Here is a 16,593-nt window from a genome sequence, read left to right on the forward strand (position 1 = left end):
TATATATACAACTAATCTCGAGGAGACTAGATGTAAGATTGTGGCCTTCTTAAATATGTAAACAATTTGCTGGCTTTTGTTACCAAGACTACAGAATATCAACTGAATATGTAGTTGAGCAAGGTTTTAATGTATAGTTAAACAAGGTCTTGGCAACCTTATAAACATTTGCAGACTTGGTAACTTGTAACTGTCTTACCATTTTTACAGCCCTTCATTTTTAATCAAAAAAGTTGCACCTTTTTAAATTTTAACATATTTTCTCTGACCAGACATACTTTTTCATTTCTGCCATAGGTTTAGAAAGACTTATGGTGAAATTGTCAGAGTTAAAATTCTTAGTGCAGATGAAATGTAAAGAAGCTGTACAAATGTATGAACATTATTAGGAATCAAATAAACAATTTTAATATTATATTTTCAGCTGTGGTAAGCATACAGCCTCCCAGAACAGACTTCACTGCTGCAGCGGCACAGGCGGCCACAGGGGCACCATTGTTAGCACACACTCCTTTCTCTACTGTTCAGTATCAATCTTTTATGATGCCTCAGCCTGCTAGTTATCAAGTTGGACAGGTAGATAATTTAATTTTGATAGATAGACTTACTATTGATTAATTGCTATTTTTCATCTGTATATAACTACTAACTACTTGAAAGAATCATTGCTAACTACATGGAAGAACATTGACAGAATTTGAGGAAGAAATCAATGTAATTCAATATTTACCTAAATTACATTGTTAAATTATAACACATCAAAATTTCACGATGGCCTGATTATATGATTAAATAAAAATGTATATTTTGAAAATAAGTTCCTTCCTATGTGTCAAAGGTTTTAACCTTAAATTTTAGCTTAGTAGCCCACAGCTTAAATATTAGTAGTAAGTATGCAAGTGGTTTACAATCACAGTAGAAATTTGAGAAGTCCACACCAAATTGTAGGGACTAATAGTGAGTGGGCCCCTGCTAATTTAAAACAATGTGTGTTCAAGACTCATTTTTGTGCTATTTACACTTATAATTTGTATGTTTTTTTTTACACGTAGGTTATGCCCATGCCCTCAGCTACCCCTGCTGCTGGTCCTCGTATGATGACCCCGCCCTCTGGAGCTACAATGGAAGTGAATCAACAACCTTCAGGTCCTACAATGTTCAGTAAGTATTCATTGTCTATAGGAAGAATGTAGTATTCTCAACTTACAGTAGGTAAATTAAATCACCATAGATTTTTTAAAAGGAAGATCAGTGGTAGATGAATTTTCTAAACTGACCTGATTTTCATTTGCCTTTAGCCATTTACTATATATATATATTTACTTTCTGTTTAGCCAAATTCCAAAGGGTTTTTTTTCTACCTTTTTCAATAAGGTCCCTGCCCCTGAGATTGGGAAAAAACTAACAAATAAAATCATTTATTATTATGAGACTGAACCATCAATGCCGTTGTCACTTCGGATACCTTTTATTTTATAACCAAAGAAAGATTAAGGTTAAAGAAGTTCAGAAATAACTATTGTGAACAGGCTGCCCTGAAAAGTCGTAAATTGAGAAATAGACACGATTCTTTCCCTTGTCTTAAAATTGTTCATGACACACTGGGACAATTTGCCGACTCAACAATAAAATATGACTTTCATTCTACCGACAGAAAATTAATTAATAACTTTCCTATTGCTTTCTCCATGATTAATTTTGGGAAAAAAGACACTTTTTGTTGTTTGGAATAGGGTCAATAATTGATGGTATATTGGAGGTAGGAAAAGCCTTGACTTGCTGTGAAAGTACTGTTGTTCATGGGTTACCAAATTTTGTGGTTTTCGTTGGTTTGGTAAACCTTAAAATTTGGTTCCCAACGAAAAGAAATTTTTCCATTCCTTTGTATGATAGAGTGAAATCCACAAATTCAAGAATCAACGAACTGGTAATTTTTCCCTAAACCATGAAAATTGATATCCATGAATAAAAGAACTTTCATAGTAGTTGGTCTCATAAAATCAGGTCTTTGTAATATAGGAGTATTTCTTTTAGAGATTGTTTATGAAGGAGGTAGACCTTGGGTAAGGGACATAACTCTTACAAATCATTGGAATGTTTGTATTCAGCATTTGACATCAATCTCATGTAAGCATCAAAGTAACTTGGATTGATTTCATTCTGTTTCAAATGAAAGCTTGAATGGCTTTGGTGAAATTGAATATGATACAAACATATCACTGATTTCAAGAGTTATGTCCCTTACCATAGGTCTACCTCCTTAACTGTAGAATGAAACAAAAGTAAGGAGATTAAACTACCAATCTTGTGAATTCTTCAAACTTTTGACCTTGTACATTTGTTGTTTTGGGGAAGTCTTGAATGGAATTATGATTCAGTGGTAATGGGCATACATTTTTAACATTTTTTTTTCTTAAAAAGTCATTTCTTCATTATTTATATGATGGGGTAAGGTTAGGGTTATCATAATTAAACAGTTGTTGAATACTGGAAATATCTTTTGATATTTTCCTTTTTAATTTTTCTAAGGGCAGAACTTTGAGATAGACTCAGAGTGTAGTACAGGTGTATTCTGGGAAGAAAACTTATATTGTAAGTGATTTGTATCTTACAAACACTTGAGAATCTGCCACACTTTCAAATTACATGTATTTTGTTAAAAAAAAAAAAAAAAAAAAAAAAAGAAGTTTGATAAAACAGTCTAAAATTTTTATGGAACTTAACTTTGTCTATGACCCATTTTTGAAATTCATTATGCAGAACAGGATATTTTGTGCTTATGTTTGCTGGATATTCTTCAAAATTATACCAGTCCTCTTTACCAATTATGAAGGTCTGACCTTTTTTTGCAGGGCTACTGAAATTCATTCAAAAATTTGAATATGATTTGACTGTGGTACAAGCATTACACTGATGTCTTAAAGTTCAAGATTAGATTGAATATAGTTTAATAAATGTCAAAACAAAAAATAACCTTAGACATGATAAAAAGACACTTCTAAATTAGATTGATATTTTAAAAAAACAAAAAAACAAAATTGTATTGTTGTGGCAGAGGTTTTGAACATTACATTAACTTGATATTAAACACTTACTTTGCTGTGGCAGTAATCACTATCAAATATTATTACCTAATTATAAGGTTTTATCTTGTTTATTAAATATACACATATTTTTCTCTATTTTCAAAATTTATTCAGGACAGGGCGATCTATTGCACTGTCGATGTACTATTACATGGTGCAATAGTCTCCTGGAGGAGTCTTGCACTGACCCCATAATGACCTTTATCTAAGCCTTTTGATTGGTTGAATTTTTTTCTAAGCGCTTCATTGAATTGGAATTTATACTAAAAAAACTCGTATGTGAAAAGGACAAATATTCTGGTCTATTGCATCCAACCAATTTTAATAACTGTATACTATTAGCTGCATAGATTTTCCTAGGTAGGTAAATCAGCTGTCAGGTTAGATGTTATTGATACATGTAGCTTCTTACATGGTAACAAAACAGATATGAGATTACTTCAGTCATGATAGTTAAATGAATTTATTTTCAACACTAGCTGAATTGACTACCATGATTTAACCATTTTTGTGAAATCTGATAATTCATAAGTAATAATGAAAGACTTTTTTCTTATAATTTAAAAAAAAATTTTTTTCTTTTTTTTTTCTTTTGATTTTCTTGATTTTCTTGTTATATTTTTTCAAAAAAATATTTCAAAGACTCATTGCTAACAATAATAACCAAAGGATGGCTGATAACTTAAGTATCATGTATCAACTGAGAAATTGATAGAATATGACCATATCAGGATTTCCTTCCTCTGTATTGAGAGAGTGGTAATTTTCATTGCCACACTCCATTTGTCACCAGTGAATATTTACAATTGAATTTCAAATTATCCCAACCTTTACTTGAATCCTCATGGAGCAAAATTAAATTTGATATTTTTACAATGAAATTCAAACCAATCATGTGCTGGAAAAAAACCATGTCATTTTAGGTTATCAGTAGTTACTTAATGGGTCGTGAAATGATAAGATTTGCTGGAAATTAGATAAAAGTAATTCTAACTCACTAGCATTGTACAATCAACCAAACAGTTGTGTAGTTTATTTACATTATAAAAACTGTTATTCTATTCTCAAGTAGCTGTCTTTGTAAGAATCAGGCAAAAATCTGAAAAATGTGATGCACCCCAAAAAAGGCTACATATTTTTATTTTTGTAATTAAGTTGTTTTATTGGTCTATTTTATGAAATATGTTATTATTCATTCAAATCTGCCTGCTCTTAGGAGATAATCAACTTTGAAAATCCAATAGATTCTATTGCATTTGAGTGTCATTCACAGAGTAATCTCCCTTACTTTTGAATTTTACTGTGCATTCTATGCAATTTTTATCTCCTATGAGCACGTGTTATATGAAAAACCAAATGATAATTTCTGTTTACTAAAGCATTTTAAATGATATCAAAAATAAAAATATGTAGGCTTTCCAACCATGTATCACATTTTGCATGATTCTTAAGCGGAGTGCCACTTAACAATTTCTCCATTAAATCTTACATTATATATTCATACTAGTCACAAAAATCTCTATTCAATAAAATCTACCTTTAGTGTTTAGATTACTTCTGGTAAACCAACTCATTGAGTGAGTATTAAAGATCTTAATTTTTAATTTGCTTTCTTTCTATACAGCCAAGTGATAATGAAAATACTTAATACCATTAGTTTATGTTCCCTCATTACTTAATTTTAATTTTTACATGAAGTTTCAATTGATTTTTCTGCATAAAAAATGGTAATTTATTAATTTTAGTTAATTTCAGTGAACAAGAAGTAATAGAACCAACACACATTACTTATCCTAAAATGAGGGAGCTTATTGTTTTGTTTTTGAAAATATCAAATTTATATAGTTGCTGTGTTTCCTTCTCATAGCATAGTATTTAGGTCTTTTTATGAAGGGCCTAAAGTATTGCACTTTTCCCACCAACTACATCGTACATGTTATTACTTTAAACAGTGGGACCAAATGGGCCAATGCCAGCACATATACCCCATCAGCCTTATCATAATCCTCAGCCAGCCCATATAGGACCACATCCGCAGGGCCAGCAGAATCACCCAGCTCCTAGTCCAGTACAGCATGTGGTAACATCACAGTCTCAATCTCATCCACCGACATCAAATACACCACAACCACACAATCCATACCAACAGATGTCATTACAGGTAGGTCAAAGATCACAGTCTCAACCTCATCTACTGACACAAAATTGTAATGAGATTGAGTTGATAGTATTAAGCTCTTTCTATGGATCAGTTAATACTGTTTGATTTTAATGTAGAATTTCAGAAAAGAAACTATTGTGTTTCAAGTGATCAAAGTGTTAAGCAATAGTTATTTTTTTTACATGTTCAAGAATATTTCCTTGTTTAAGTGATGGCATATGAAATACAGATTTGTTATTAGCTCAAGTGGTCCACAATTAAAATGGAGTGAATATGTAGATTTTTTGTCTGCAGGGACACCCTCCTTTACAGCCGAGTCCCCACAATCCAGCCTCGCCACAGACAGTACACATGCCTGCAGTACAATATCAATTCCCAATACAGATGCAAGGGGCCGCTGGTAACCAAGTGATGTCACAGACCCATCCTCCTACGTCCGTGCCTCACTCAATACACTCTAATATGCAACCACACTTTGTTATGATGCCACATGTACACAACCAGCACAATCAACAGAGTCATCAGTTTCAGCCACATATAGGTAAGCATGAACAAGTTTGTTTGGTACTTCAAGGATTGAGATGGTTAGGTAATTCTTGCAATGAGATGGCTAGGTAATTCAAGGAATGAGATGGTTAGGTAATTCCTAGATGACTAGGTAGTTATTGGAATGTGATGGTTAGGTAATTCCTGGAATGAAATGACTAGGTAGTTAATGGATTGAGATGGTTAGGTAATTCCTGGAATGAGATGACTAGGTAGTTATTGGAATGAGATGGTTCGGTAATTCCTGGAATGAAATGACTAGGTATTAATGGAATGAGATGGTTCAGTAATTCCTGGAATGAGATGACTAGGTAGTTAATGGATTGAGATGGTTAGGTAATTCCTGGAATGAGATGACTAGGTAGTTAATGGAATGAGATGGTTCGGTAATTCCTGGAATGAAATGACTAGGTATTAATGGAATGAGATGGTTCAGTAATTCCTGGAATGAAATGACTAGATATTAATGGAATAAGATGGTTCGGTAATTCCTGGAATAAGATGACTAGGTAGTTATTGGAATGAGATGGTTAGGTAATTCCTGGAATGAAATGACTAGGTAGTTATTGGAGTGAGATGTTTATGTAATTCAAGAAATGAGATGGCTAGATCTTACCAGTTACTCAGATAATCTTTTGATGGTTAAACTGTCCTTTTTATTGTGACACTTGTGCAGTGCCTGTTGAGAGGGGACTCTTCTTGTGTTAATTGTTATTATATTATTATGACACAGTGTCTCTTGCTAAATTATATTTTTTCACCTGTTTGAAGTCTCGTGTATTCCTGATCTCTAGGTTCCATAAAAGTCAGTATCTAGGACATTTCTTGTTGATTTGTTTTAATTCATTATTTAAGGTATGCATTGAATATAGCTCTGAAACTTTCCTATATTTATCTTGATGTGGCATTCAATATAAAAGTATGTTTCAAATTTTGAAAACAAAATTTCAAACTTCTATATTTCACCAAAAACAAAAGTGTGGATAACATATTTTAAAATAAATCTATTGCTTTCAAAATTCAGATTTAAAGACTGAAATTCAGATATTCCTGATCCGAAATGTATCATGCAGGGCAAACAGACATTGATTCCCATAAGATAATTATCATTTCTTAAAATTTTGATAAATTATGATAGTTTATGTGTGGTCCAGCTAAATACCAACAATATTGAAGCTTTCATTAAAATCTGTTCATTATTTATAATAAGTACTTGTTTGCCCTGCACTAGATATCTAGGTTACAGAATATGGACACATCCAAACAAAAATATGTCATGGTGAAGCTGTAAATTTATTTAAAAATTTTAGGTTTACACTTGTGTAGTTAAAAAATATATGTTTTATTAAACAATTTACCATGCCTTTGGCAGTGTTCTAGGATTTCGTTTGTTAGGTCAACTTTCCAAAGAAAAGTCATTACTCAAAATTTACTTTCCAAGTCAATATATTAATTTTCCCTGATATTTTTAGAGTTAGTGCTTTTGTTCATGTTTTGAATACAAATAAGAGCCAAGTCATTGTATTGAAAGGTGAAGTAAACCATAGTTATGATACATAATGGTATCTTCATATTTCATTTAATACATGAACATATTGAATAGACACTCAAAGATTATTTGTCTTACTGTTCATTTCCAATCATTTGAATTATCCCACCAAATATACTTTTGTTAAAAAATACAAGTCATTTTTGGTATCAACACTTTCATATTCTGTCACTGATTCCAGAGTGGAAAAAACAAACTTCCCAGAAAAGTATACAAATCGAAGTACTTCAGATAGAATATTGTTCAGGTATTTCCAAAATGACAATTATTTGTTTGTACTTACCATGCGTGAACTACATGCAACCTTTGTTATTGTAAAATGTATGTGAAAATACTAATCTGGGCAGTTGTATTCCGTTTACAATATCATGTTATAATGGTAATGATCGTTATTGTTCAGACGCTTCATAACAGGTGCCAAAATAACATCGATGACGATGAGAAAAGTCATGTTGTCAAATCGTAAAACCATACAAATATGTTCGTGAAACTTTTTAAAAAAAAAATTGGGATCGATTCATGATAAATCTAGCAATTTTAGTCCCAAAGAAAATTAACTTCATGCAAAAAGAAAGTACTCTTTTCATGCTTCGCACGGCAGATAGACATCAGAGGATTTATACAAGGATTATATAAGGATTCGACCAAGAATTTGAACAAAGGATTAAAAGTCTTATTAAGTCTTGAGTTGGTTTGAATATTTGAAAAAAAAACCAGATATTTTCTTGGGCTAAACAAGAATTGAAATAATAATATAATTGCAGGTCCGGGACAGACATCTATGGTCCATCAAGCAGGTGTACCTACAGCTATACAGAACACACAGCCAGGAGCACAGTTTATTCCTCAAGGTAAATATTAGACCTGGCTAAGTTACCAGTTCTTTCACATGGCCTGTGGTCTGAAAAAGAAGTATACATTTCTAGAAGTATTATTTATTTCTTCAAATTCAGTAAATTAGTAGTGTTTTCTAGAATTCTAATTAAGTAGTGGTTTAGCTGCCTATGAATGCTGGAAAATATTTCCTATTCGGGAAGTACTGTCAAGAGGACCTGAGGAAAGGCTCTTTTTGCATAGACGCTTTTCCATAGTATAACCTCTAGGTTTAATGATATGTTTATAAGCCTGGTTAAGGAAATTGGGTTCCTCCTGTTACTAAAGTATCTTTGACCATTAACTTATTATTATTTTATCTTTCATAAACTCTCATATGCATGGCATGAGTTGTACCATTGCATGCCCCAATAGCAAAAGCATGTTCTCTAAGATACACTAATAAATATTCAAATGATAATATAATAAAGCTATCTTTGATGAACATGTATTTTCATTGAAGTATCAGCCCTTTCAGTCTGATCTCCTTACATGTAATGCTTGCACTCCTTTACGATACTGGGTCTTCCATTTTCTTTTTAACTTTATCTATAGTTAAGTTTTAGCCTTCTAAATTTCAGACAACAAGCCCCTACCTTAATCTGAAAAGAACTGTATATAGGCTACATTGGCTTAGAAGCAAAATATCTGCAAGCCTGCCAGTATTTTTACCAGCATTGGCTGGTGGGCTGCCCGGCTGGTCCTAATTTCGAAGACTGAATTAGTATAAAATAGACAATATTAAAAGTTTAATCTCAGCTATATGCATAAATGTTGTTGCAATGTATTTCTTAGGCTGTATTGCTGAATCTGCTGTCATTTTAAAAAGCTAAGCTTAAAAGGTTTTAACTATTATCTTTTAACTTTCCACCTTAAAATAATGATTTTTTTTTTAATAACCATTGACCGATATATACTAAAAACAATAACAATCATATGGTCCTTTAAATATTCAGGTTAATCGATGTTGGCTTATGAATTTGGTGGAAGAATACTGTTGTCTGTCTGCCCGTCTTTTCTGCATTGATTTTCTAAGCAGCTTGCAGCATTGTTATGAAACTTAGTGGGATGTAATATAACCACACGGAGATGTGCATACTGTCCAGAAAGTTTTGGATAATATTGTACTTTTCATTGTATTTATGAAAAGGTTTTTTTTGTTTTGTTTTTCACTGTTTTCCAATATTTAATTGTAAAAGTAATAAACTTAGTAATACTGAAAAAGGGGTGATAGACATACTGTTATCATAATCAAAAGCTGGTTTCAATACTGAAAAGGGGAGGGGGCAAGATGATTAGGATGGTCAGATCACAGGGATTGCATGTGAAATGGATAGGAAGGTCAGGATACAGGGATTACATTTGTAAAATTAGTATGATTGTCAGTTCAGAGACACTACATGTGTAAAATTGGTAAAATGGCCAGGACACAGGGATTACATTATAAAATGGGTAGGATTGTCAGTTGAAGGAATTATAAGTGTAAATTGAATTGGATAGTCAGGATACTTGGATTACAATTGTTACCTGGATAGGATGATTAGTTCACAGGGATTTCATGTGTAAAATGTACAGATGGTCATTTCACAGGAATTTTGTGTGAAAAGTAGGCATGATGGTCAGTTCTCAGGGATTTCATGTGTAAAATGGGTATGATGGTCAGGACACAGGGATTGCATGTGTACAATGGGTATGATGGTCAGGACATAGGATTACATAAGAAAATAGGGCATGATGGTCAGTTCACCGGGATTTCATTTGTAAAATGGGTATGATAGTCAGGACACAGGGATTACATAAGAAAATTAGGCATGATGGTCATTTCACTGGGATTTCATGTGTAAAATGGGTATGATGGTTAGGACACAGGGATGACATGTGTACAGTGGGTATGATGATCAGGACACGGGGATAATATGTGTATTAAATGTTCTCTGGACATCTGTACCTTTGTGTTTTAGTGTATAGGGTATATGTATTAGAAAGTAATGACAAAAAATGTGAGTAGAATGGTAAGTTTGTCAAGTTGATTTTGTTTTATTCAAAAGTTGTTACTTTATTGTTCTTTTCAGAGGTTTCCTGTATTGTATTTTTATGTTAAAATGATTTTCTTTGGTTTAGAATTCTGTTATAATGAAAACACTGTATACTTAAAAACTTCGTAGAAATTACTATTACTGGTACTACCTTTAAATATACAAGATGCACATCAAGTTAAGTTATTCTTTCCCCCCCAAAAAAAGAATCACTCTGTCTAAAACATCTGTTGTAATTTTTCTAAAGATGCACTTTTGTTTTGAGAGTGGTATTGGACCTAACTTCTTATTTCATTTGCACTTACTGATAAATTTCTTCGGTTTTCTTCAATGAACTATATTCATTGAAATGTTAATTTAAAAAAATTAGTTGAGAGCAGAGCACTGATGTAAAATATAGCATGCTTTTATTTTTGTGCCTATGCCTACCTCAGCAAATATTGCCTAAACTAAAATTTCAAGAAATATATTCGACTATGAGATTAAGTACTGCTGTATGCTGCATCTTGAGTAATAAAAAGGCTAAAAAGTATGTGTGTGTTTCTGGTTATTTTTACTTCTTCAGAATATGGCCTAATTAATGCATACTACCTTTCTCTTGTCCAAAAAAAATCATACTTTATTTTAAGGAAGTATACCTATGGTAATGGATAGAACTCTTGAAATCAGTGATGTTTGTATCATATTCAATATCACAAAAGCCTCTCAAGCTTTCGTTTGAAGCAGAATAAAATCAATCCAAGTTAACGAGATGCTTACATAATATTGATGTAAAATGCTGAATACAAACGTTCCAGTGATTTTTAGGTGTTGTATCCCTACCCCTAGGTCTACCTCTTTAAACCATTTTTATGCCCCTGCTGCAGAAAGTGAATTTTGACAAATTTTTAGGCCTTGGAATTTTGACGTGTTAAATGCTTGCTGAAATGGACCATGACTATCAAATCAACATTTGTTTTTCATTGACTTGTAAGATATTATTTACACTCATACATAAATACAATTATTAGGTGTTGTTTTATGATCAATCAAGTTCTCTGAAAAGTTAAAAAAAGAATTCCTACATTTTCATAACAAATGTAACCAGAACCACTCACATATTTATTTTTAGATGCAAAACAACAGATTGCACTGTTAGCATATTTTATTGAAGTTATTCCCCTTTGTTTGTAGCAGTTTACCAGAGTTATCACCCCTTTATTATGTTTGCTTGCTTCACCCATTAACTATGCTTGCTTTACTGGTTTGTTTTGCAGTTCCTTCACAAGGAGCGCCTCCTAGTATCCAGAACTTTCAACAAAACCATTAACTTATTATTATTTTGTAAGTATTTTATTAATAGCATGAATTTACCATTGTCTTTTATTTACTTTGATTCCCTGGGGATATCTGCATGTAAAAATATTAGAATTCATTGTGATATTGGTTGTGAATGCATTAACTCTTACTACATGTACTGAGACATATAATTGTGAAAGATGACCTTTCTTACTTGCATGATGCATATCAAATTTCATGTTCAGATTTTCTTCATAATTCTTATATTCAGTAAGTGGACTTTGTTTTGCATGAAACTTTTTATACTATTAGTACAATATTTTCTGTCAAGTTCTAAAAATATCAGTGGAATGAAAATGATGTTTCATTTTCCATATTGAGCCTGTTTTCATAATTTTCTTCATGTTTTTGACTAATACCCCAGTCAGGCATGAAGAACTAAAAAAAAAAAAGCATTGATACTATACTCTATGCTTTTTCTAAATTTTGTGGTCTTTGATATAGAATTTTCGAGTTCATGTCCGATTCGGTAAATTGACTTTTATATTTCCACTAGAAGCTTTTATTTTTTACTAAATGAAATGAAATAAAACCCTAAGATTTGTGTTCATGGTTTAGTATAACTTAAGTGTCAACCTGCAAACATAATATAGAAGTATTAACTTGCAATTTAGAAAATCTTGATATAATTTGGAAATTAAAATAAAATAAGTTGTGTAATGATATAGCATTGTTGTTGTCTGTATCATTTTCTGTAGACTAATGGTTTTGGTGTGATAACTCGAATGTTATTTCAAGTATCTTGATAAAATTGTGCAAGGTTCCATATACAAAGTGAAGGTTGGTATCGATTTTGGGGTTTGAGGAATTATTGGCAAAAATGAGGCAACTCCCTCCCAATAAAGGGAAAAAACATTTTTTAAAACTTATATAACTAATTAGAAGTGTAAGGGTCTCAAAGAAATGCCATACCAGTGATACCACAAAAAGGAAAGCTGGAATTGAATTTTTGGGTTGTGAGTTGTACCATTTAGGATGACATCAAAAACAAGCTTCTGTTTTTGGGGGAAAAACTTGATGTTTTAAAATGTATTGATGTCAATGAAATCTTACCACTAAGTTTTTCATATTATTAATAACCACAAAAGAAGTTGTGGCGGATTAAAAGAGTTGTGGCCTTAACCTTTGCCAAAAGGGGACAGATATTTAAATATTTTCTATTTCAACGTTGTATAAAATTATAATTTGTTTTTTCTAATTGAAAATTTAAAGTTCTTTAACCACTTTCATTCTGGTCAGAATCAAATGGCATTAGTCACAATCCCGCTTCAAGTTCAAATCTTGTGTCCAACTCTTCAGGGTTCACTTCTGCAGCCTTGTCAAACTGACTAAGTTCAGCATTTTGTTTCAATAGTCATGTCTCTACATTGAGAATCTACAGCCCAATAAGGGTTAATTTGTATTTTGTGTATACTAAACTTAATATTCAAGACCTGTATAAGGTTATGTATGTCTGTATCCTTGATTGTCACATACTGAGATTGTTTTATTAATGGAACTGAATTATTTCATTTTATTTCCAGGACTGACTTTCAACAGAATATAAAAATGTGGAACTAAAGACTATAAAGTGTGGCTCATGAAAGCTTCCAGACACAAGCTTCCCCTGGAGTCCATAATTTTACAGTTGTGTTTTTTTTTTTAACTTCACAGATCAGTGAGATCATGTTAAAATTACTAGAGGAAAGTCACTGATGTGTGAATAATCTGACTTAATTCTGTCAAAATGGTGTCTAAAAATGGAATGGAAAGTGAAAGTAAAAAAAAGTTTGCAGATAAGCAAACATGTGATTTTATCAGTCAAGAGAGATTTTGTATGGAGAAAAAAGTAAAAAAAAAAACTTGAAAAAAATATAAAAAAAAAGAACTGAAATATTGTTAGTTGTGAATATTCCCTGAAAGTTCAGAGTTGGGTAATCTGATACAAACCTTTCTTCATCAAACAAGATATGTGTGGTTTAGAATTATTTTCCACTTCAAATCATAAAAGTAATTGTCTTGCACGACGAAGTGACTGAGTGGAATGGCTATGATGCTGTCCATCTGCCTGTTTGTCTGTAAGACTTACAGTTTCAATCCAAGGATTTTTTTGCTGTTACTCTATGGCAAATGTTAAATGGGGCAATTTTTTGTCAAAAAGTTATACGAAAAATTTTGGCATTTTGATTTTTGCAGTTGCTAATAGATGCACCAAGTACTTAAGTTCAGAGGAAATATTTTCTTCGAAATCATTTTGGTGTTCTTAGACTAATTGCTACAATGTGCCAAAATTTGCACCCACATATATTACCTGATCAATGGTAACTCTTTAGTCAACAGCATAAATTTGACTTAATGGCATACTAGTCAACAATAAAGGACTCTGAAAATCAAAAAAAAAAAAGACAGTGCAAGGTTTCCTCTGTCTTCAGATTTAAGTGCAAAGTTGCAGCATCCTTACAATTGTTTGTTTCCGACTTCTTCCCTATAGCTCACCAGAAATAAAGGTTTATAAATACTTTTACCATCACGTAGCATTCATCTTCTGTAAAACTAAGAAATTTGCACCATTTTGAAAGCTACTTGACCAATTTGAATTGAAATGAATACTGTACAAACAATTCACTTCAGTGAGTAAGATGGTGACAAGAGGATATCTGCGTTTCTTTGAACTTATTATTAACTTTGAAACTACAGATACCAATGTTATGGTGTTATATAGGTAATAATAAATATCATAAATCTATCTAGAGGCATAGCAACCAATTTTTTGTTGACATATTGCTAAGGGGATGAGGTTCAGTGTTTGAGGGGAGATCACAGCATTCCTCTTATGAACACACTAGTTTGCTCAGTCTGATGAGGTATATGTTAAAGTTGGATTCATATATTCACTTTTTAGCTCACCTGGCCGAAGTCCAAGTGAGCTTATGCCATCACTTGGTGTCCATCGTCGTCATGGACAAATTTTAAAAAATCTTCTCCTCTGGAACTACTGGACTGACAGGTTTTAAACATGGCATGATTGTTCCTTAGGGTGTTCTGCACAAAATGACAGTTGGGATTTTTGATCCATGAAAAAACATGGCCGCTGTTACTAAAAATAGAAGATAGGGGTCAGATTGCAGTTCAATGCAAATAACTCAAAAACCGTTGCCTTTAGCAAATTTCTGGCTGGGTAATATTGTACAGCATCATGAGATGGACCTATGTCAAAATTTTCAAAAGGATTGGTCAACTGATGTAGGAGTTACGGCCCCTGGAACATTTTTTTTTTGCATTTTTCATATGTGCAACTTTGAAAATCTTCTCAAAATCCATTGCACAGAATTCAATGAAAGTTGGCATATATGTTCCTTAGGGTATCCCACACAAATTAACCGTTGGGATAGTTGATTCATGAAAAAACATGGTGCTGTTACTAAAAATAGAACATATGGGTCAGATGGCAGTTTTTTGCAAATCGCTCAAAAACCGTTGCCTTTAGCAAATTTCTGGAATGGGGTGAAATTGTTAAGCATCATGAGAACGACCAATGCCGAAACTTTCAAAACCATTCATTGACTAATGTAGGAGTTGCGACCCCTGAAACAGTTGTTCTGTTTTTTTGTTTTTTTTTTTCACATATACAACTTTGAAAATCTTCTCTAAAACCATTTAAGATCATTGAATGAAAATAAGCATAATAGTTCTTTAGGGTATTGTGCTCAAAATGACTGTTGCGATTTATAATTGGTGAATAGATATGTCTGCCTATACTAAAAATGGAACTTAGGGGTCATAAGAAAAAAAACTCAAAAAATGTTGCCTTTAGCAAAATTCTGGTTCAGGTCATGAAAATGCTATGAATAATTTTAGACCTATGAGTATCATCCTCATGTCTAAAGTACATGTATTTTAGAAGAAAAAATAAATTGCCATTAAATTCTTGCATACTTTGCAAACAGAACAGTGATGACAAGTCCAAGCTGCAACGGAGTCATATGGAATATTAGGACTCCACATGTGGCATGCAATTTCGAGTACTATAAGATTTGAGCTGTTCAATTTTTAAAGTTGTTTCACTAAATGAAAATTTAAAAATGGTGTCATTTCCCTCAAGCCTGCTCGATGAGAACAAATATGTAGAGGATTTGTATGTAGGATGGATATATGGATCTTTATGAGTGTGTGAACAAGGAGTCACTGCCTTAAGAACAAGAGACTCCCAGGAGCCTATATCGCTCACCTGGTTAAATTTTGTATTTCAAGGCCAATAAATTTAACAAGGAGTTGTCCTACAATTTTGACTTCAGAAGACTTAGGTAGGACTATCATAAGGATCATTTCAACGATTGGAAGTTTCTATGTATTATAGTTTTCAAGATGTTGGTTGAAAACTAAAATTCAGCAATTGAAAGTTTGAATCTATTACAGTTTTCAAGATATTGGCTGAAAACTGTAAAATTCAGCAATTAATAGTTTCTATTTATCTGTTGTAGTTTTCAAGATATTTGCTGAAAAAAAAACGTCATTTTTCATCCTTCAAGGACAATAGCTCTTACAAGGAGCCCCCTGAAATTTGATCCCTGAATACTTTTGAAGGTCTTACAATAAGGGTAATTTTAGCAATTGAAATAATTTTGCTATAAATAAGTGTTTTGGAGATATATGCGAAAAACTGTCTGAGTCCCTCGTTCTATTTTTAGTAACGGCAGCCATGTTTTCTGCGGACAAAAAATCCCCACATCAGTTCTATGTTGTATACCCCGAGGAACATTCGTACAAAGTTCCGTTTCAATTGGTCAAGTAGTGTCGGAGGAGAAGAGTTTTGGAAGAAATAACATTAAAAATAGCAAAAAAGTGTTGAAAAAGGGATTAACTCACACATGGCTTCACAGATTGAAATGAAATTTAGACCACAGATAGATCTCATCATGCTGAACACTTATATATGTCAGAATTAGGCTTAATATAACGGTTTTGGAGTATTATGCGAAAAAACTACTGTCAGACCCCTATGTTCTATTTTTAGTAACGGCGGCC

At 32.5% G+C, this 16,593-nt stretch overlaps 2 protein-coding genes across 15 annotated transcripts in view; one reads left to right on the plus strand and one right to left on the minus strand.

The window, feature by feature from the left end:
* The window catches only part of LOC148607878 (uncharacterized), a 30,403-nt gene extending 16,941 nt beyond the window's left edge, over positions 1-13,462 (plus strand). For 4 of the 14 annotated variants that reach the window (XM_088546558.1, XM_088546560.1, XM_088546559.1 and 1 more), the window contains 9 exons: positions 425-576; positions 1,053-1,161; positions 2,530-2,592; positions 5,039-5,247; positions 5,542-5,788; positions 8,107-8,193; positions 10,177-10,215; positions 11,508-11,574; positions 13,113-13,462. In XM_088546558.1, the coding sequence (XP_088402684.1) occupies positions 425-576; positions 1,053-1,161; positions 2,530-2,592; positions 5,039-5,247; positions 5,542-5,788; positions 8,107-8,193; positions 10,177-10,215; positions 11,508-11,560 (959 nt within the window). In that variant the 3' untranslated portion in view covers positions 11,561-11,574; positions 13,113-13,462. The remainder of the gene's footprint in view (positions 1-424; positions 577-1,052; positions 1,162-2,529; positions 2,593-5,038; positions 5,248-5,541; positions 5,789-8,106; positions 8,194-10,176; positions 10,216-11,507; positions 11,575-13,112) is intronic. The other 10 variants (XM_088546563.1, XM_088546572.1, XM_088546564.1 and 7 more) reach the window with 5 other exon arrangements.
* The window catches only part of LOC148607876 (uncharacterized), a 184,396-nt gene that overhangs the window by 50,196 nt on the left and 117,607 nt on the right, over positions 1-16,593 (minus strand). The gene's annotated exons all lie outside the window — the stretch shown is intronic.

The sequence above is a fragment of the Perna viridis genome, chromosome 9 (genome assembly GCF_037379345.1).
Source record: "Perna viridis isolate PV_CMFRI_1.1 ecotype Kerala chromosome 9, ASM3737934v1, whole genome shotgun sequence".
Classification (NCBI taxonomy): Eukaryota; Metazoa; Mollusca; class Bivalvia; order Mytilida; family Mytilidae; genus Perna; species Perna viridis.